The sequence below is a fragment of the Microtus pennsylvanicus genome, chromosome 6, assembly GCF_037038515.1.
Source record: "Microtus pennsylvanicus isolate mMicPen1 chromosome 6, mMicPen1.hap1, whole genome shotgun sequence".
Taxonomy (NCBI): Eukaryota; Metazoa; Chordata; class Mammalia; order Rodentia; family Cricetidae; genus Microtus; species Microtus pennsylvanicus.
Genome location: NC_134584.1, coordinates 93,514,193 through 93,537,456, shown reverse-complemented (window position 1 = coordinate 93,537,456; position 23,264 = coordinate 93,514,193). Strand labels below are relative to the sequence as shown.

At 42.2% G+C, this 23,264-nt stretch overlaps 1 protein-coding gene across 1 annotated transcript in view; it reads right to left on the bottom strand.

Annotated features, from left to right (window-relative positions):
* Fto (FTO alpha-ketoglutarate dependent dioxygenase) overlaps positions 1-23,264 on the bottom strand; it is a 347,190-nt gene that overhangs the window by 196,348 nt on the left and 127,578 nt on the right. The window contains exons 5-6 of the mRNA XM_075976876.1: positions 7,999-8,078; positions 4,714-4,857 (exon numbers count right to left, since the gene is read on the bottom strand). Of these exons, the coding sequence (XP_075832991.1) occupies positions 4,714-4,857; positions 7,999-8,078 (224 nt within the window). The remainder of the gene's footprint in view (positions 1-4,713; positions 4,858-7,998; positions 8,079-23,264) is intronic.

Here is a 23,264-nt window from a genome sequence, read left to right as displayed (position 1 = left end):
GATAAAAAACAGAAAGATTCCATAGCTGACATGGGTCCCCAAAGACAAGAACAGCAGAGACAACATGGACTAGCTCCCTGAGGGACTCTGCGGTCTTCTCTTGCTCACGTATGAACCAAACTGGATGATTTCTGATATTCACAGATGAAGACGATTATCCAACTTTCTGAGCAATTTCCATCCACAATCAAATGGAAGTCCACGGGTAGAAGAAGGTGGACCGCAGCCCGGAGTCCCACAGATCACGAAAGGCCTTCTGCATCTTCAGGGAACCATGAAAGCAAGTGTGCACAGTGGCTTCAGGGTCACGGACACAACCCAGAAGACGGTGTCCATACCGTCACACCTATACATGCCTTCTCCACAGAACAGCCAAAGGAGATTAACCAAGTTCAGCTCTCTCAGAAACACCAAGGGAATATGTGGAGGGGAAAGAAACAGGATCCATCTGCCTGTCCGAGCCTCAGTCCGTGAGCACCCGTGCGATGTGGAGCAAAGATCACAGCAGCTAGTGATGGCGGTGTGCACTTGTGATCCCAGCACTCAGAGAGCTAAAGCAGAAGACTGAGTCTGAGTCTAGCCTGAGCTACATAGTGAAAGTCTATCTCGAAAAAAAAATGACAAAAAGAAGAAACATTCCGAAATCATATTTCAAAACCACTCTCACCGCATCGCCTGCTTTTTCTCCGCCATGTTTGCTTAGACTCTTAATTTGGCTCCAGGTCAGGCAATTGGTTTGTTCATGAGGCTGTGCACATGTTCTAAGGGACATATGTATGTCCCGCTACACAATCTGCACGGTTTCTTCAGCACTGAGGTCACCAGAGTAGGGTGTGCATGGCTACAGGTACACACACATGAAGCCATTCCAGAGCAGCTTGAGAGAGGAGGCAGGGGCAGAAGAAACAACTGTGAACCCATGTTATCCACTGTGTCCTCCAGGAGAAACTTGCTAGAAGATTGTTAGATTTGCAACACACTGGTTAAAGAAAGAAATGGACAACTTAATAATAAAGAGGGGAATTCTGCTTAAAAATGAATTTAAATCTTTTCTCTCTATCTTAAAACAGAAATATATATATATATATATATATATATATATATATATATATATATAAACACTGCCTTCTTATGAATGAAGTTTCCATGTTGCCTTGCTAGAAAACAAGTCATTCCAAAGTCCAGATGGCTTCAAAATTTCCAAAGTGCTTCATTATGATTAGCCCAGCAAAGGCACATGGCCTTGGAGGAAGAAGAAGAAAACAACAGAAAACCAGGTAACCACTGAGAATACAGGGCTGTGGGTAAGCCAGCCCCATCCAGGCCAGCTTGTAGGACAACAGAACAATTCCTAATGACTAGTGGACATAAACTTAACCTTGAAGTTAGGACGGCTTTGGTGCCTTGAAGAAGAGGGGATAGGGGCCATGATAGGCTCAGGGGATATTTATTTACAAGAACTTTTATCTGTTCACCCAGGCAAACCCTCAAGAGCCACCCCATCTCCCTGATACAACGTCAAAGCAGCCGTCCAGTTTCTGTGGCAGATGGATTCTGATGACAATAATCTGCTGTGTACTTTTATACTTTCCCTGTCCGCTGCATATAACAAAACACCACAGCTCCATAAGACCAGAGAAGACGGTGAAATGAAATAGCAAACGTGCACGATAGAGTCAGAGCCCAGTTTGCTGACCTGACTCTCAAAGCCATGAATTATTTCAGAGAGTAAGTGAATACTCGGATTAGAGATCCTGAACAAAGATGGAGAGCCATGAGGTCATGGGCCCATAACACATGGTTTCAAGCAGTTCTAGCTATAAGCACCATCTCCAACAAAGACACTACGAGGCACAGTGGGAAGGAAATCCGGCCCTAGATTTAGCTGTAGCATGAGGCAGCCATTCGTCTCTGAAAGGCAGAGTCCCCCACCCCCCCTTTGGTTCTGAGGATTCTGATGCAGTTTTCCAAAGTGTAGAACAGCTCACAAGATAAAAAACAAAAACAAAAACAAAACAACCTTTTAAAAACTATTACAAGGTCTCTTATGTCTATGGGTAAAGACACTGTTTCTTGTCTGCTCAGGCTCCTTCAATGGCTATTTCCCTCATAGTAAAAAGAAGGGCTGCTGTGCTTTTAGGAGGCCCCTCAGGATCTATACATCTGCTAACACTGTCCGTGTGACCCCACCTCCTACAACTGGTAGCCTCATACCCTCCCCCACACTGCTGCTGAGCTGTCCCATGAACAATGAGCATTCCCTGCCTGTGGTCTTTGTAGTAGTTGCTCCTTCTGCTTGAAATGCCCCTCCTCCCCCCACACATGGCTCACCCCTTTTACTTCTTTCCTGTAGACAGAAGTTTCTGTCCTGCCTGGTCCCGCTGCCATTCAGTTCCCAAATAAACACACAGAGGCTTATATTAATTATAAGCTGTCTGGCCTATTGTTCAGGTTTATTCTTAACTACCTCTTGCAACTTAAATTAACCCATAATACTTATCCATGTTTAGCCACATGGCTTGATATGTTCTCTCAGTAAGGCGTTCTCATCTTGCTTCCTCTGCTTCTGGATGTCGATTGCATCTCTGCCTTTCCTCTTCCCAGAATTCTCCTAGTTTGGTCGCCCCACCACACCTCCTGCCTGGTTACTAGCCAATCACCATTTCAGTAAACCATTATGAGTGACAAATCTTTATAGTACAAGAGCATTATACCCCAGCACTTTCCAGTAAAGATGCATGCTCTCTGGCTCTTGCCATCTCCTTGTTTTGTTCTGATTTTAGTAGAATTAGCAATGTCAGCACGCAATATACTTTACCCATATTCTGTTTCTTGTTTCCCTTCTCCATATACTAGAATGTCTGTTTTCTTTACCAGTTTACCTTAGTGCAACCAGAAGAGGGCCTGGCGCAGGCTCAGTGATCATCACTTGCTTGATTGACAGGATAAGCAGCGGTGTCATAGTCCAGGTTTTCCACCAGTTCTCATTATGTTATGAGATTGCTTAATCATGAGATTAAGTTTGAGATTGCTGAACCGTTTTTATGATTCTCTACCACCTATTAATTGTTATGTCTTTATCTGAGGTATAATTTATTTGTAATAAAATCCATTCATTTGAAGTATAAAAGTCAATACTGTTTTTAACTTACAAAGTTGCATGATCATTATCACAAATCTCCTTAGCATGACAGAAGGGTGCAGGCTCAGTCCCTTCTCTCTATAAGGGTGCAGGCTTAGCCCCTTCTCTGTATAAGGGTGCAGGCTTAGCCCCTTCTCTGTATAAGGGTGCAGGCTTAGTCCCTTCTCTCTATAAATGTACCTGCAGATGAGGGTGCAGGCTTAGCCCCTTCTCTCTATAAGGGTGCAGGCTTAGCCCCTTCTCTGTATAAGGGTGCAGGCTTAGTCCCTTCTCTGTATAAGGGTGCAGGCTTAGCACCTTCTCTCTATAAAGGTGCCTGCAGATGAGGGTGTGGGCTTAGCATCTTATCTCTATAAGGGTGCCTGCAGGTGAGTCCAAGGACTGCTCTGTCTTCACTGAATATGATTACCTACTTTACACTTACTTTTGACTAATTACAGAGGATGCCTGTTAGTAGTACAAAGTTGTTTTTATTTGTTGGTTGGTTGGTTGGTTTTTTGAGACAAGGTTTCTCTGTAGTTTTGGAGTCTGACCTCGAATTCACTAAGATCCGCCCGACTCTGCCTCCCGAGTGTTGGGATTAAAGGCATGCACCACCAACAACAACCGTCAAAATTTCTTTTTTTAAAAAAGTCACTTATGTAAAAAAAAAAGTTGGAAAAAGCTAAACAGTTAATATATAAAGTTTGGAAATGTGGAAATCAGAGGTAAATTTAGGATGTGCACCGACCTCACGATGTAGACCCTTTTAGCTCAGACTTCAGAAAAGCAGTTACTCTCACAAATATAAGCCAAAGCACGCTTACTGCTAGGTGGGTGACCATTTTCCTCAAGTCCCTCTATTTCTGCCTGCCTTCAAGGAAGCCACTTATGGCTCTGTGTTGCAGTCCCTCAGCAAGGATGTATGTACTGGGAAAAACCATGGTGGGGAGAGAGTCAGTGTCCTCCTGCAGAAGCTAGGGCAAAGACTTGGAACTTGGAAGGAGCTTCCAATGCATTAGAAAAGTCAGCTCCCTTGTCTCAAGGTTCTACTCATATAATATAAACCCTTCTTGTGCCATGCTACCTGCCCACTGTGTACTTCCTGGAGAAACTGTCTCAAAGAGAGCAGTGGTCTGAATGTTTGTGCCCTTCACACCTAAATTCTTACGGTGAAATATTAACTATCACAAAGGGATAGCTCACTCTGAGAGGTAACAGATTCCGAGGGCAGACCTCTAACAAAGGGACTCAATGCAGATATAAAGGAGGCCCAATGAAGCTTTGTCCCTTCCACCATGCAGACAAAATGGAAAGGTAGCATCTATGAATACAGAAACAGGTCCTCTGCAGACACCCATATTGCCAGTGCCTACTATTGGGCTTCCCAGTCTAGACAAAGAGGATAAATTCCTGCTGTTTAGAAGCTGTGTGGCTGCCATGTTTTGTCAACACTAACATGCTGAGCTCTGACTACTCTGATTGTTAGTGTAACCTGTCCTCCCCTCTGGTTCGACTCCTCTGTTTTAGACCCTCACAAAGTTGCAAGCAGGGGTGAATCTCAGCCCCATCAACTTCTTGGTCATCCTCACCTCATTGTGGATATCTTCCCCTTTTTTCAAAACTGAAGGTTCCAAGGACTTCAGAGTGACGTCGCCATTGTCCAGTTCATTGAGGACATTCTGCAGGGCCAACTGGCAGCGTTGTAAAATATAATCCAAGGTGCCCGTGGAGCACTGCCAAGAAAGAACCACAGCAAGCCTGTGAATGCGTCCAAGCTCACCATGCACTCTCCTACTCAGCCGCCTCTGCTCCTGCGCTCACCTGCCATCCTCACCTGCTCATGCTCCATAAATGAGAATTACAGTGGTGGCCTGTTCTCTTGATTCTGCATAGCCAGTCAGACCTCACTAGGTCCCACAGGCTGCGGTCACACTATGTGTGCTCCTCTCTCTAAATAAACAAGCACTCTGAGGAGTGTCATATACATGAGGTATTTATATACATGCATACACACACACACACACACACATATACACACATACACACATATATATGATCAATGGGGGAAGGGTGGTAGCCAGACTAGAAAATATGATGCAAAGCACAAAAACTAGAACAGCAATAATGTGGATGTGTGTGTCTGGGGGAGTACAGAGGGGGATAACATTATAAATTCAAGGCAAAGAATGTTCTCCCTTTTCTACATCTAGGAGAAAGCTGCAATTCTTCCTAGGACAAGTTCTAGGAAGACTATGGGGCTTAGGCTACAAAGTACACTCAAGGCAAAGCTGAGACCTCGCCATCAGTGGGGACGGAGCCAGCTAGCTCATCTGTCTCTAGGCTTTGGGAATGTGACAGAGCTCAAAGGGACACACTCCTTTGAAAGAGCATAGGTTGGAACAACCAAGCATACAGATGGAGTATGAATTCACTTATTTTGATAATAAAATTATTTCCTTTGGATGTCTGAGGAAAAACGTATCCTTAAAATAGTTTTCTTTTAATATTTATAATTTAAAGCAAGCATGTGGAAAAGCCCCCAGAAGCAAGTCTTGTGGTACAGAAACAATCACTGCCTCTTTATGCAACATGGCATAGATAAGTCTGGGAAACACTAAGTTTCTGTGTTCACACAGAAGCTTGGCTATTATGTATTTTAATGTGGTGACCACAGAGTGCAGGGTGCATGAGGGTAGGCAGCAGTGAAGAAGAGGGGTGAACCCCTACTCACAAGGTGCCCTGTTACCTACATCTAAGTGGCACTCACCAAGAAAGCCATCCCACTTTCATCTTGCTTTCTAGGCTGAGGCAAGGCAGGCCCATGCCCATGCACTACATGGCCCATGCCCATGCACTGCATCTAAGAACTGGGACAACCTGCACCCCCTCTACTGCGGAGCCAATTGAGGAGCTAAGCCCGCCCAAACCTAACTTTACTGATGGCCATACAGAAGAAATGCCAGACTCTGTCTTTCTGACTTTATAAAGAACTTAGGAGTGTGCTGTAGGAAGTCTTATAGTAGTGGTTACCCACCCACTGGGGTGTGGCCTCTTATACTATATAAACTGATGCAGAGCATGCGCCCAGCCTCTTTTCCGGCCTCTCCCTCTGTTCCGGTTGCGGATTTTGGTTTCTGATCTCCGTTCCAGCAGAGGATTCTGATTTGTGAGTTTACCCCTAAATAAATAACCATCTATTTCTCAATTTTGAGCTAGTGTGGGATTTTTCTTAAGCATCCATTCCACAGCAGTGGGCCTGCATTTTTGGAGATTTTATTCTTTTGTGGGTTATAGCTTTATTGAAATTTAATTCATATCATGAAGGGCAACTGTTCAAAGCAACGACTTGGCATTTTTAAATTCTATTTAGAGTTGCACCATCATTACCACAATTAACTCCAGGATAATCCTGACACTCCATATGAAACCCTTGCCCGTTAGTGTCATTTCCACCAGCACTAAATTGCTTCACGCTGTAAGTTGATGATGCTGAAGTCACACACACACACACACACACACACACACACACACACACACACACACGTCTGTTGCAGCGTGCATCAGTATTTCAACCTGGTTTACTGTCAAACAGTAGTCCCTTATATGGATATGGGATGAACACCTGTGCTGTGTCCAGTTTGGGGCTATTATGAGCATTCACGCACAAGTTTGATTTCTCTTTACCATATATCCAGGTATAGGACTGCTATGCCATAGAGTGCCAGCATTCAGCCTTTGGAAGTACCAGACTACACCAGAGTGACTAAAGAATATAGGGCATTCCTTCCAGCAGTACAGATGAGCTCTTGTTTCTGCATAGCTTTGCCAACATTATTCCCTTCGTTTGACTCTGGTCATCTTAGTGTGTGTGGATGGTATCTAACTGTAGCCTGTCCCACATCCCCACACTTGGTGGTATCCTCTGAAGAATCAAGCTACAAGACAAAGCACAGTCAACCAGCTGGGCACTGGGACTGCTGCTCAGTGGTTGCCTAACAGTGAAAAGCCTTAGTCTTCATCTCTAGCAACCCGTAATTAGTTAATTCATTCATTAAGACTTGGATAGGAAACCAGTCTATGATCCTTGTCATTACTGCCCTGTTCTCTAAAACCCTAGAGTGACTGTTTATAACTCCCATCCTGATCTCAGGTGATGGGCTGACTGCCAGCCATTGCCCAGTCACTGGGCGGGAACGTGATTGGGGACCTCAGAAGTTCTCTGACATCACTGTAAGCTTCTCATAAACTTATATTCATATGTCCAGCTGTCCAACCAAAACTTAAGAGAAATGTTGATCTCAGCCATTTGAACCGAAATAACATATACACACAAAAAATAAATTCACCTCATTTTCTTTGCTTTGACCATGGCAGGATCATGACCATGATCACCCATGGAAGTCTAAAGTTATCAGCACAGCTAATGGCATTTACCTACTTCATGAAATAAAACCCTTGGCTGGTAAGATGGCTCAGTAGGCAAGACACTTGCTGCCAAGCCTGAGGACCTAAGTTTCACCCCTGCGATCAACACAGAAACTGTGGAAGGAAGGAACTGACCCCTACAAGATGTCCTCAGACCTACAACTACACACACACACACACACACACACACAAATACATACATGTAATAATTTTTTTTAAAGAAACAGTTCCAAAAAGCAAAATAAGCTTATCCTATATTGTGAGTAAACTTGAAAACTGCAGCCACCTCAAGCCAGAGCTTAAAAGTAAGTAAATAAAGACAGAAGGCAAATTAGACGAGAGTGATTTCCCGGGTGAGCGTGCTTCCACAGCCCTATGACAAACTGCTCACTCAATTGCTCCTGCCACATTCAGTAAAGTGTGAGTCATCACGTTTTATTTTTGCTTACCTCTGCCACTCGGTGGGTGGAGCTAAACCGAGGCTGCGAACCAGCCAAAACACAGTGCTGGTGGGTGGCATTGAGATCGTCTGCAGGAAAAACGCAGAACACAAAAAACAATTAGTGTTTATTAGTCAGTGCATACTACCCACTGTTTAACAATCACAAAGTAAATAGTAACGGTGTCATCCAAGAATGACAATCACCACGGAATTAACCTTACCTTGTACTTTGTCTTTGCTAGGAAGACCACATCAATATTGCATGTATACGTATAAAATGAATCATTCAAACCAGGATTCTTGTATATATGTACAGATATAGGTTTCATAAATAAATCACCCACACCAAGATGCTCTCAATAATGCTCAGGGCTATCCTTGGCAAGCATGGCAGACAGCCTCCTGCTAACATGCGGCTTCGTGATGCTCATCCACGACTGCGTATTCTGTCTGTGGACTGAGCTTTCCCTCGTCCACAGTTAGAACTACATCATTAGCAGAAGCCAGAATCCTTTTCAATTATTTGGAAATAAACATCTTTTATTCCAAGTTCATCTTTGTCTATCTACTTAAAAGTGTTCATTTTGCCTTGACAATTAACCAACCAAGCATGTTTGGCTCTTGGACCAAAATTCAAGTTTATGGATCATGATTCCGAAAACAGAAAAACAAGCAAGCAAGCAAAACAAAAAAAGGAGGGGTGACCCATTAGTTGAAGAATACTCTTAAAACCACAAGCACCAAGAGACAAATCGGGATCTAGGTTTCTGTGTATTCTAAATACTGATGCTATTGCCAGGGTCTCAATCACATTCACTTAAAGCATTACCTCAGTTATTATAGAGACAAGAATTGAACAGCTGGTACCTCAAAAACATGTGATTTCTACATTAGGCAACAGGCCTCTAGCAGATACCAAGATAAACAATGACTTCCACTAAAAGCAGTCAGATCACCTCTAAGCACAGAAAAGAAACACAAAGGACAAATGGAAGGCTTCTGCTCCCTGACAACATGAAGTAACAGTAACAAGGCTTACCCACTCACTACCTTTAACAATTAAATGCTTTTAAACAATAAAAAGTAACACAGCAAAACAAGGATCAAAGGTTTCCAAAAGAGAGCAAGGAGAAACAGAACAGGCAGGTTTACAACCCCCCCCCAACTTACTGCCTGGAAAGGGGTTCAAAGACAGAGTGGGGAAGTGAAGGGAAAGGAAGCGACAGATATTAGGGGGTGGAAAGCCAAGACAGCAAGATTCCTAAAATGTACTAGATTGCGGATGGGGGTGGGGATAAGGGGGAACACGCTGCAGTCATTGGCAAAGCACCAACCAGTGTATGTATGAGTGAAAATTCCCAAGGGATGAAAAAGAAGCCTCAGAGAACAGCAGCCTGAGCAAACCCCTTACCTCACTCCTGACCTGGAATGTGAGCTCAGGAGAGGAAATGCTCCTAGGACAAGGCACCAGGTAAGACTCAGGAAAAGTGTCACCTTAGTAACAAAGTTAAACTAGTGCTAGAGGAAGGGTTGTGAGAGATAGACCCAAACAAGTCGAAACTAAGTCTCTAGAGACTCCAATTTATGCCTTGAGGCATAATTTAACATCATTTAAAAGACTGCAACAAAATAGACATGTGTCAAATACCACATATTCTAGTATTCATTGAAAAAAATAACAGGAGAAAACCTACATCCACATAAGACCTTGTACAGATCTTTCTTTTAGATACATAAACTTTCATCTTATACATGTAAATAGAAGCTTCTGAAAATTAGATATTTAGTATCTCAAATTTAAGAGGTCACTAAATGAGATTAAAGGAAATTTAGTTGTAAAAGAGAAAAAAAATGAATGAACAAAAACACAGGAGGAAAAAAAAAACCTCTCCAAAATAAAAGAAACAATTTTAAAAAGACCTCAAAAGATGAGAGTTCATCAATGTCCAGGAGCACAAAACCCCCAGGACCAGACTGAATCATAGGTGCAGACCATTTCCCTCTTGCTCACCTCACCACTTCACTGAACACACGTTTAATGCAGCTCCATTACCAGAAATATCACGTTATCCACAAAGAAGAAAAATTCTAAAAGTAAAGTTTGAAAGAATAAGCAAAATAAGAATCAATAAAATCAAAGAGGGAGGAGTTTTAGATAACATGTATTAGGCAGATAAGAGGAAATAAGTAAATCAACACTGCCAAGACCTGAAAGTGTAATCTGCTTCCATTGGCTACTGGCAGATGATGCCCTCAAGGATCTTGCAACATGTCGGAGTTTCTTTCCCTTTTAAGGCTGGATAACACTTTATTGTATGTATATACTACAGTCTGTTTAACCATTCATTAATGGATGGGCACTTGGCTCACTTCCATCTTTTTGCCAATGCGAATGACCACTGGGTACAGGGATTTCTTTGAGAGGACTGACTTCAATACATTTGATACATAGTTAGAAACGGGACTCCCGGCTTGTAGAGTGATTCTGTTTTAGCATTTGAGAAAATGCCAGTCTTCCATAGTTTACACTTCTATCATTAGCACACGAGCTTTCTAGTTTCTCCACTGTCTTACCAACATTTGTTAGTTTCTGTTTCACTTTTTTTTAAATCATGGTAATATCAATTGGGTGTGAAGTAATCCAGGGCTTTTGATGTACATTTCCTGATGAGTCATCTTTTCAGAGCACAATTAAATAACCTGGCCAATCAAATTGGTCATGGGTGTCTGAAATCAAATCATCAAATTCTCAGCATATAAAGAAAAATATTTGTGACTTCCCAGAGCATCATGATGACTCCTCGGACATTCTACTGAAGATGGAGCCACAGGACAGACAGCAGATCAGGAACTTTACCTCGAATCAAAGGACAACCGTGGCACCTCAGATTATCCATGTGCAAGATCTAAACAAACACCAACTGTAGCACCACACTGTTGGAAAAGGAAATTTATTGATTCAGATTCTACAATGCATATTGTCCCAACTAAGAAGGGGGAGAAATTCTGAGAAAAACCTGAGAAATTCACCATTCAGAAACACAAGATCCCTAAAAGCCAAGAAGTAATCAGTAAGATAGATCACTCTCCTCCCACAACACCTCACCACCTTCCTAAAAGCCTAGTTAATGCAGTTCTAGTCACCTGGGATATCCTGTTACATATCATGAAAAATATGAAAAGGCATTCTAAAAGGCAAAAAACCAGAGCTTGAAAGAATGAGCAAACATCAGAACCAGTGAGATATGACAAGAATGTTAAAATTATCAGACCATTAATTTTTAAAAACTGTGATTAATATACTAAGGATCTAAAGGGAAAAGTAGACAACATACAAGAACAGATGGAGAACTTGAGCAAAGGGTGGGGATTCTAATCATCAAAGAGGAATGCTCGAGATCAAACCCCTACCAGCAATGCTCAGCATTTCTGATGGGCTCATTAGCAAACGGGACATGACAGAGGAAAGATCTCAAAGCTGAAGATATGTTAATAGAAACTTCCCAAACTGAAAATCAAAGAGAAAAAAAAAAAGACTAGACAAAGTAGACTATGGAAGAACTACGACACAGCTATAAAAGGTATAATATATGTATAATGGGAATACCAGAAGGAAAACACTGAACGTAACAGAAGAAAATTAGAAGCAATGATGAATAAAAATTGCCATAAGTCATCATCACACACCAACCCACGGAAGCTCAGGAAACATCAAGCAAAGTTATGTGTCAATAACAAAACAGCATCCAGTATTTGCTTAGGTCCTATGCGTTGTTTTTGTTTGTTTTGTTTTGTTTTGTTGATGCTGGGAATGAACCCAGGGCATGCTAAGCATGTTCTCCACCACTAGGCTACACCTCCACCCTGACATAGCACATTCAAATTTCAGGAAATCAAAGACAAAGGAAACTGAATGTATCCAGAAGAGAAAACAATTCATCTATTTGGGAGCAAAGATAAAAAAGACATCTGACTTCTCCTCAGCAACTGTGGGGAAAGACCTGTGGGGAGTTAAACAGTTAGCACTGGCAATGCAAGGTGAGCGACCTAGAGCTCTACCACAGGAGAGAGCCCTTCCAAGGTAAAGGGGAAATAAAGACTTTTTTCAGATGTGTGAAAACCAAAGTAATTGTTTAGACTCACATTTCAAAAATGTTAAGCTTGTCAGAAGAACAGTGAACAGTGTGGGTCTGAAACTCAGTCTCCAGCGTCAAGAAGACATTTCAGAAAGAAGGAGCAAACATTAAAACCTACCGTCTTTTACTCTTGTTCTCAAAGACAACAACTCATTACGTATGTCTACGTGGACTGCAATAAATGACAGAAAGGATATGAAGGATGAGGGGAGGAACTGGGACTACTTTGCAATTTAAGTGTGCCTCAGCAATGGCTACGTAGAAGAGGGCTTCCTAAAGACAGCTCTGGATCAGTAGTCAACATGACTTACAAATTCCAGGGCACTAGAAGTATCAGTAATATATAAAACAGAAAAAAAAAAAGAATCACACAAAATATTCAAAACCACAAATGGCAGGAAGGGAAGGGGTTCGTTCTTTTGAACAAAAGCAATCAGAAAGCAGCGCAAACATGGCAGTTACTACGTCGACTAGATCAGTAATCAGTCATCTAAATTCACGGATAGCTTTCAGAGCATGACCTTGAGACAATCCAGTTTGTTGCTGCAAGGGAAGGGTACCCAAGCCTACTGAGGGAGGGTCGCCAGCCTCGGATCACACTGGAAATGACATAGGTGGGATCCGACCCCAGCTATAAAAGCTGTACAAGAAAACCATCATGCATACTAGTTCCAGGTTCAGCTCCTTCCTGACTTTAGGATTTGGACAATTACTGTGACCTTCCTCCATAGCTGTCTTTCTGGGGGAAACTATGAACTTAATAGCTCCAAATTTGATTCATAGTCATCAAATTCTTGAAAAGGAGAAAGGGCAAGAAATGCGCTTGCAGTTGATCCGTGTAATGTTCTGGGCTGACTACAGATGTGTTTGCTTGTATGTATGCTGCTATCCCCAAGGTGGTAGGTTTGCCTCTTGGATATGAAACTTGAAAATTGTTTCTGAATTTTATTGGAAAAGTTGAGATCATCAAAGTTAAAAAGAAAAGCCCAACTAAACATTGTTAAAAAGAAACACAATCTAAGTGAAAAACAAATTTAAGTAAAGTGTTTTTACTGGAAAAAGGTATGCCATACTATATTAATCAAGAGAAAGTCAGTTGAAAAGAAGGGTACAGGGATCTGGATTCACAGGGGGGACCCTTATGACAAGTTACCTTGTCATGTGGCTTCACCAATGCACAGCTGAGCACCACTGTGGCTGCCAGGCACTAGGTGAACAAACAGAAACTGAACGTGGAGAAATAATTCATAATAAACATACTGAATAATGTATAGTAACAAAAAAGAAAGCTATGTGGTTATATGAATATCAAAGAGCAGACTTCAGGGAGGACATGATACAACCATAATTCATTGGCTCTCTGAGAAAATATAAAAATCTTTAATGTTTATCCACCTAACTGTAGAACTTCAAACTATGCTCGCCGGGCGGTGGTGGCGCACGCCTTTAATCCCAGCACTTGGGAGGCAGAGGCAGGCGGATCTCTGTGAGTTCGAGACCAGCCTGGTCTACAGAGCTAGTTCCAGGACAGGCTCCAAAGCCACAGAGAAACCCTGTCTCGAAAAACCAAAAAAAAAAAAAAAAAAAGAAAAACCTGGTAGACCGGTGAGGATTATAGATGGACGCTTAATTCCTCTGTCAAGAAAAGGAAAGATACCAGAGAGAGAAAACCATTAAGGGAATAACTGAACTCAATGACTGGAGTTTAGGAGGAATGCACATCCTTTGGCTGGATGAAGGAGTCAGATGAAACGGACTCTGGACCACCTTCTACACATTCGTAATTTTAACACAACTAGAACCATGCCATCTCTGCCCTCAGATCACAAGGGAATTAGCAGCAGCAGCAGCAATACAATGATTAGCAGAAAGACAGCTGAAAAATTCCCAAACACGTAGAGGCCGAAAAATATACTTCTACATTATACAAGTCACAGAAAAAATCTCAAAAAAATTACAAAAGATTATGAATTAAATGAAAGTAAAATTCTACAGATGCTTCCTATAACTGGGACACAGCACCTCAGAGGGTGAATTGGAGGAGGAGGATGAACTACGAGACTTCAGCCAGCTGGCACCATCATTTTAGGCCGACGGCAAGGCATAAACACTTTGGTGAAGAGGCATAGTGGAGGAAGGTGCTCACTTCACAGAGGCCATGAATGGGTAGACAAGAGAAAGGGACCAGGACAAGATATCCCTAACAATGATATCCCCCAGTCCCCTTCTTGGGACCTACATTCTCCGAACAGCTCCCACCTCCCAGTGGTCTAAATGGCTCACCCTGTGGGTGTTCCCATCACCATGAGCTAATCAGCAGCAGAGCTCTCTGGTCCAAGCCCTCACCCATCAGGATCTGGAGGAAGCATTTCTTATCTGCAGCACAGCAGGTCACACAAACATGCCGGGTACACTGTGAATGCCTTGAAGAAAATGTCCTAGCAGCAATTGTGTGCTATTTAAAAGGAAGAAAGCTCTGGAACCAATAATGTGAGCTTTTATTTCAGAAAACTGGAAGAAGAGTAAAGTGATCTAGCAAAAACACAAGAAAATGAATGAAATTAAGAGAAATTAATGAAATAAAAATAGAAAACAGGGAAATCGGTTCAAAGTACAATATATTCTTGTATTAAAAGGCCCTTATGTAAAAATACAACAGACAATGAACATATATAAAGGAAAACATTAAATTATACTTAAAAACAAAAAGGGAAACAAATCATCTATGAAGCCAAAAGCTGCTGCAGCCAAATCATCAATAAATCAATAAGACTCTAGACAGGCTGAGAAAAATTAGAACAAGACACAAATTACTAATATCAGAAATAAATGAGTCATCAAAACTACAGATATCATGGACATTAAAAAATAATACATGAATGCCACAACTATTTCTACCTCCTAAATTAGTAACCTAGGTTAAATGAACCACTTTTTTGAAAAGCATAAAATGCTAAGTTTCATATACAAATAAATAATATAAATACACAATACAAATAATCGCAACTCTATTAGCTGAATAGACAATTAATAACCTCCCAAAACCCAAAGCAATTTATGCTAATAATATCCACACTATATTTTATCAGACATTGGTAGGAGAAAGTTTAGGGAGCCTCTAAGGAGGTGAAGGTATGGACACTCATTCTACGAGGTCAGCTTTTCCCTAATACCAAACACAGAAAATTGTACAAGAAAACTAAAGCACAACTTCTCATTAGCCCAGGGGCAAAACTCCTCAAAAGATATTAGCAAATTGAATTCAACAGTGAATTAAAGGAATTATTCATTGTAACCAAGTGGGATGGAAGGCAGGTTGAACATCTGAAAATCAATTGATGCGGTCCATCTGATCAAAGAGCTAAAGACATGTATGATCAAAGCAACAGATACAGAGAACAATGTGATGGGATCTAACATCCACTCATGACGGAAAATGGTCAGCATGCCAGAAAGAGAGGATTTCCCATAGAGAATATAAACTCCTAACCCAACCTCAGAACCCCACAGTTGACACTTAAGGGTCACGCTGAAATAACAACCTAAGTCCCTTTCCTCTTGCCACTTCGTGCGGCAGCAGACAAGCTCAGGCTGAGAATGGTACAGCAAAAGGACCCGAAGGGCACACAGGTTTAGAAAAAAGAAATAAACTTTGTTCGCATCTGACAGGACTGTCAATGCAAAAAAAAAAAAAAAAAATCCCCCCCCACACAAATAAGCCAGACAAAATAACAACCGCCCCACACCTAATAAGCAATAAGCCATTGTAACAAGACTGCATAATACAAGATTAAAATTAAAACTCACTTTCTATTTAGCAACAATGAAATTTAAAATTAATAATATGATTTATATTAGCATACCTTTAATTAAATATGATACAATTCCAAAATATATATTAATCTATGACTGGGGGTTATATATATGACTGGCACGAACTCTGGAATTGGATCCCTACCACTGAACCATGCTGGTGGAGGAGTTAACGGACCAAGCATGTGGAAAGCTGTCCTGCGTTCATGGGACTCAGACTCACAGTCACAATATCAGCAATGATCTGCCTGGTCTATAAATTAGCACAAACCCAGTGAAAATCCCAGGAAGACAACTAGTTCTAAGGTTTAAATGGAGCCAAGGAGAGCCCAGAAAAGCTAACACAATACTGAGGAAGAAGTAATTTTAAGGAATAGTGTGTGTGACTTTACACAGGATTCTATTTTAAAGCTCCATAATCGAGACACTGCGATAGCGGTGAGCAAACGCATAGATCAACGAAACAGAAACTGGGGCCCAATATAGAGCCATATAAATTAAACTGACTGGTCGCTGACAAGAGAGCACAGAAAATTTATAACCTGGAGCAATGACAGTCTTCCCAACAAATGATGCTGGGACAACCGGACACTTATGCCCACATGGAAACACAAATGGGATGGGAACTTTATCCATGGTGGCTACTACCTGGCACCAAGAGAGAATAGATTGGCTGTGGTATGCTCAACAGTGGAATAATATTCAGAAGTTAACCAGAAAACAAAAGTATACACAGGTGAAGTAAAAGGAGCGGGCTGCGACCCGCTGCCTGGCTAGTTTATACGCGAAATAACCACACACAAATTGTATTCATTTAAACACTGCCTGGTCCATTAGCTCTAGCCTCTTATTGGCAAACTCTCACATATTAGTTTAACCCATCTCCATTAATGTGTATCGCCACTTGACTGTGGCTTACCGGCATGAGTCTAACCAGCGTCCATCTCGGAGAGGAGAGCCATGGCGTCTGCCACACTGCCTTCTTCCTCCCAGCATTCTGTTCTGTCTACTCTGCCCACCTAATTTTCTGCCCTATTAAAAGGCCAAGGCAGTCTCTTTATTTAACCAATGAAAGTAACACATAGACAGAAGACCCTCCTACACCACACAGGGCCCTTAAGTCCATAGTGCTAAGTTAAGCTGGAAGGGCAGCCCACTGTAGGATTGCACCTCTGTGACATCCTGAGAAAGATGGAACTACAGAGACAACAACAACAACAAAAAAAAGATTTTCAAGATTAGGGTGGAGAGAGGAAAAACCAGGCAAGCACAGAGTGTTTCAGGGCAATGTAACTATGGACTTTGAGGGACAGTACCATGTGCTTACTCTCTCTCTCACTGGCAAGTCCATTCCTTCACTGGCATTAGAGCCTGCTTCTTCAAGATTCCAGAATATACTGAAGGCAAGCTGAGACATCCAGTCTAGTGGACTAGGCACTGGATAGACAGTCATTACTGAACTAGCTATACATGTTGACAGGTATGTTCACTCCATCAGGCATGCTCCGCTAGAGAACTTTGACTAATAAGACATTTCTCCAATACTGAAGCTCTAGGCACACACTTAACACGTGAGTCCATGAATTTAAACTCAGATCCTCATGCTGGCAGAGTAAGTACTCTTATCTGATGTGCTATCTCTTCCACTCTGTAAGACTGCCTAGTTCCTCATTTTGGCGTTACTAATATGTAGGCATTTAAGTACATAACACCATTCTTCCATGTTTAAGTAACAAAATCACTTCATGTGATACTTAATTTAAAAACAGGATGAGCAACCACTAAGCATCAAGCATTATCCTGGGCGCAGAGAACAAAGCAAAGCAGCAGTTCTAGTGGAGGTTCTGTTACACAAAAAGATGCCGGATGAATACATTCACGTGGGAATGTTAATAGGCAGAACAGCCTACGCTTTGAGGACTTGTGGGATGTTTGCAAACTACTTCAGACAGAACATCCACGACACTGAAGCTGGAATCTGAAGCATGACACAGCAATGCCAAGATCTCAGGCAGAGCAAATGACGAGGGCCAGGGCCCTGAAATGGAAATGGGCTTGGTGCACTTGAGAAAAAAGGCCAGTTGATTGTCACATAGTAAGAAAGGCACAGAGGGAAGTTGGACAAAATTTTAAGGGTCTCTGCCGGTCATGATAAGGATTTGGAGTTTGTTGATGTTTGAAAATGACGTTCCTCCACAGGCTCACATGCCTGAACATTTGGTCCCAGTTACTGGTGCTGTTTTGGAAAGTCAAAGATCCTCCGGGAGGTAGAGTCTCAATAGAGGAAATGGGTCACAGGAAGCAGCCTCTCAGGTTTGGTAGCCTGACCCTACTTCCCATGTGGTGCCAACTTCCCACATGTGATCAGTCAGCTGTCACACGTTCTGCTGCCAGGCCATCCTATAGTGGACTATATTAAACTGTAAAGTGAAATAGACCCTTGCTCCCTTAAGTTTCTTCTTGCCTGGTATGCAGTCATAGCAACAAGGAAAGCGACTGAGGAGTGGCAGGGTAGGAGAGATGGCCCAGTAGGTAAAGTGCTTGCCAGGGAGGACTTGTGTGGATCCCCAGCACCATGTAAAAGCTATGCCAAGCACACATCGGCTGCCACAGAGATGGAAACAGGTATATTCTCGGCCCGTTTACTGTTCACTGGCCAGCTAGCCAGGTCAAACTGTTGTGCTCCAGGTATAGTGAGAGAACTTGTCTCAAAAATTACAAGGATGAGAGTAATTGAGGAAGACACCCAACATCAAACTCTGGTCTTTCCAATACCCACATCCAGAGGAACATAACCACACAAATACATTCAAATCACACACACACACACACACACACACAGAGAGAGAGAGAGAGAGAGAGAGAGAGAGAGAGAGAGAGAGAGAGAAGAGAGAGAGAGAAGATAACTGCTACAGTTTTAGTTTAGATACTCTGGAAAGTACTTAGAAAAATCACGGGGCCTAATTATTTTTAAATGACTCTAGCAGCTGTACAGAAACAAGAGATGATACTGTGGTTTGGATATGGCCTGGGTTCCCTCTTGGCTCTGAGTATTGAAATTTAATGTCTGCTGTGAGGTACTGAGAGAGTACAAAGTTAACCTGACTAAGGCACTTGGAGGCCAAGGTCTTTGGGGAAGTGATGAGAATTAGATAAAGTCGTTAGGGTGGAGCTCCATGATTGAATTCTGGTAATATAATAGGAAAAGTAAGAAAAGCAAGGCAGGAGTGCGTGTGCGCACACACGCACACACACACATGAAGGGGCAGAGGCGCTCTGTCTCTTACCGTGTATTACCTGGTGTGAGCTCAGGACTCCATCAGCAGGACCATTACCATATGTGATCTCATCGTGGATTTCCAGAAGTTTGAGATAAATAAACATCAACTTTATAAGTTAGCCTGCCTCGTAGAAGCCTGAAAGCAAGCAAGAGCTGACACCGGAGAACTAGTGAGGAGACCTGTAGTAGGGCACAAGTTGACAGAGACCTGTGCTGCAGGGAGAGATGACGAAGAATGACTGGATTCAGAAGGCTTCAGGGAAAGCTATGGAATGCTATAGAACCATCAGTGCATGAGTGAGTTAAGAGGGAGAAACAACAGGATTAAGATCAGTTCTCTTGGGCTTCAAGGAAAAACTGACCGGAGGTGAGTAAATCCCAAAACATTAGAACATGATACAAACAACAATAGAAAACACTGGTTGGTATGTCTGAATGAAACATCTGTGGCATGTGCATGTATGTACAGACAAACACAGCAATACCGAAGACCAAAGCCAATCCGATTGTGCAGACTTGGTGCCCAGTCTGACAAGGAGAACCAAATGGACATTCTCTCCTCAAGGATGCCATCTCTGAGGACTAAGGACACACTTAAGGCATCTGTAGAGGCCCTCTGGAGTGTGCCATCCTCATCATTTGCCTAAAGGAGTTTCAGAATCAAGCAGAGAAATGAAAGGCAGGAGTCAGAGGGGATCCACGGGCCAGACTTCTAGAAAGAAATGTAGCAGGTCTAGGAAATGCACACAGATGCCATGTAAATGAACGGCCTTGTTATACTGCACTATCAACATCAGGACCACGGACATCACTAAGGAAAGGTCGTCTGTATTTGTTAAGTGCTTTTATTAACTGAATAGCAATGAACCTACACGACTAGAGCTAATTGGCAAACACCCTACGGAGGAATTATTTGGTGTGTGAACCTTTATTTATATCTTGGCAAATCTCTAATCAGATGATTCTTTTGAATAGGCTTCCAAATGCCTCTAATCCTTTGTGACTTTTTGGGGGTAGGGGCCTTGAATTTTCATTTTAGAACTAATTTGTCTAAAACTCCAAGTCTCTAAAGGTGGTTCGGTTTATGGATTGAACATCTCAAAAGATATACTGAGGCATTCACTCCCACTTCCTGGGTCTATTCTTAATAAATTTTAGAAAGAAAACACTGAAAGCCCATGGCTTTATTGGCAGCATCCTTGAACACAGCTAAGAGACTACCCGTAACTACGGCTAAAATCAGGGCTTACAGATCAGTCAACAAAAGAGCAATCTAAACAGCACTGTGGCCATGGGTGAAGCACTGGGCATTCACTGGAGCATGAAATCTCATCTCACATATAAAAGCCACGGATGCAGAAGTGTCATGGCAACCAATCTGTGTTTTAGCATGAATAGCCCCACAACCTGAGACCCCTTCACTCATGGATAAACCAAGACAGGTGGACACCCTAAATCTGCCTAGATCCTGACGTCCTTGGTTTTGTCATTCAGTGAGTCACGGGAAATGACTTCACCCAAATTTCTTAGAGTAACAATCAGGAGCCTGGCTCACGGCACTCCTGAAGAAAATAGGCTGCAGAGTGAAATCCAATCTCCTTGGGCTCCCACAGCCACTGAAGCTCTTCATTCTCGCTCACCTGTCCATTCTCATCTCTCAATCTTAATATTTATGACCTGATTTTTTTCCCCTAGATGTTGGGACACCCTTGAGTGAGAACATTTTCAGAACTGAATAGCTGATAAGAGGGGGAAGGGAAACTTCCGGCAAGATGTCAGACTAGACAAAGACACTGGTTTCCTTGTGCCCAGAGAAACGGGCTCAGTCCTCCAGAAGCCAGTGTCTGTGCTAGAAACGGCATGGGTGGAGTTAGATTAAAGAAGGGAAAGGAAGTAGACATGTGGCTATCTCTCAAAGGGCAGCCTGCTTAATAAATATGCAGCTGGATCCCAAGAGGAGTGCTGACCCTCTGCCACAGAACCTGGAGAAGCCTGTGGAGCTCAGAGGCCAGGGCTCTTGTCACTGAGGGACATCACTGGACGCTACCATGCTGCTGCTACCAACTGTGCTCTGAGAAGAGGGACAGGCAGGTCTGAAGTGAGGACTTGGAACAAAAAGCAGTGCTACCATGAGTCCCATCTCCTCATGCCACAGGCATCGCTGTCACATGAAGACACATACAAGTTATGACCCATGCTCCACTTTGCCAAGCTGCCATCTTGGCTGTGGGAGTAGCCCTCCTTTTATAAAGATAAACAGGCAAGAAGAAGTCACTGATGCAGGCAAAAATATTACAGCCCAAAGAAACGGAACCACTTTGACTGGCAGAGTCTCTCTCTGTATGGGGGCTCAAACTGAGAAAAAGCTCGCTGGAAAATACTCAACTTTTAGAAAACAAATTTAGTGTCTTCTGAGTCTCAGTGCTGCAGCAGTTAGAAGGCCAAAGCTGACGCGGAAACAGAATCATATGAGATCAGAGAAGACTGCTGGAGTTAGTTTTGTTTTTAACTAGACACCTGGCATGAATGGCAAATGACTTGCTGGGGGAAAAAAAGTTAACTACTGAAGTAGATGAGTGAGCTGAGAAGTAATAGCTCTGGAACTCAGAAGGAAATGAAAAGACAGCCATAGGAGAGACAAGACACCGAAGCATCTATCACTGAAACTCGAGAAAGAAAGATAGCAAGAAAGAAATAATATACCTGTTTCCAACGCTGTGAAAAGACCTGAGTTTGTGCTTAACCAAGCATGTTAATACATTCAGAATAAAATTATATATAAAACATTGTGACCAGGTATGATGGTGCCCAACTTAATCTCAGAACTCAAGAGGCAGAGGCAGGTGGATCTCTGAGTTTGAGGCCAGCCTGGTCTACATATGGAGTTCCAGGCCAGCAAAGCCTACATGGCAGGACCCTGTCTCAAACAATAAACAAACAAACAAACAAAAAATTACAAATGTTGTATGACAAACATCATCATCAATTTCACCAGATTTAAATTGCCTGGGAAAACACACATTGGAGTGGGTCTATGAGGTGTTTCCAGAAAGGTTTAACTGAGTAGGAAGACCCACCCTGAACTAAACACCAACATCCCACCGGTGGGGGCTCTGGGCGAAGAAAGGGGAAAAGCAAGCTGGGCACCAGCTTGTCTGCTGTCTGACTGCAGATGCAATCGACTTACAACCTCACAGGTGTGTAGCCACGCCTCTGCCACCATGATGGATTGCACCCTCAAACTGTGAGCTTTAACAAGCCTTCCTTAAGTTCATCTTGCCATATTCTGCCGCAGCAATGAAAAAAGTAACTAACACAAAAGCCACAGCCATGTTGTCTTGCTCACAGTGACTTGCAGTATAAATTGAGACAGCTATGAGAACTCCATCTTAACTGTTCTTAGTTAAGACTTCTTTGGCTACTCAAGGTCTTTAGTGGCTACATATAGATTTTATCTTCTATTCCTGCAAAGAGAAAAGGTTACTGAAATTCTGATAGGAATTTCAGAAAATTCTAACTCATTTGGTGGTAATATAGACATAGTAACAAAACTGTTTTCTTCTAATCCATGAACATGGGCTACCCATCTATTTATCTGTGGCTTCAATTTCTTTCAAGAGTGTTTCATAGCTTTTGTGTACAGAACTTTCACTTCTTGGTCAAACTTATCCTTACATAACTTCTTTTGACATTATTGTAATTGGGCTATCTACTTTGTTTTCTGAAGACTGCTGTGTATATAACAACAACTGTTTATCTCATATCATGCAACTTTATTGCATTTGTGAGTCCTAACAGGGTTTTTGTTTTAATTTGCTTTTGTTTTTTTACATCTTCTTTTTAGAGTTGCTCATATCTAACATCATTTGCAGTGAAGGTAGTTTTACTACCACCTCAGCTCAAGGAAAGGGGAACATGCATTGAGATCTCTGGGAGAAATCCATATACACAGGGCTTTATTATAGAAATTATAGTCATTCTATTATTCACTGCTATTAATCAAAACTTCGGTTACAGCATAATTATAGTTATTCCATTATGGTT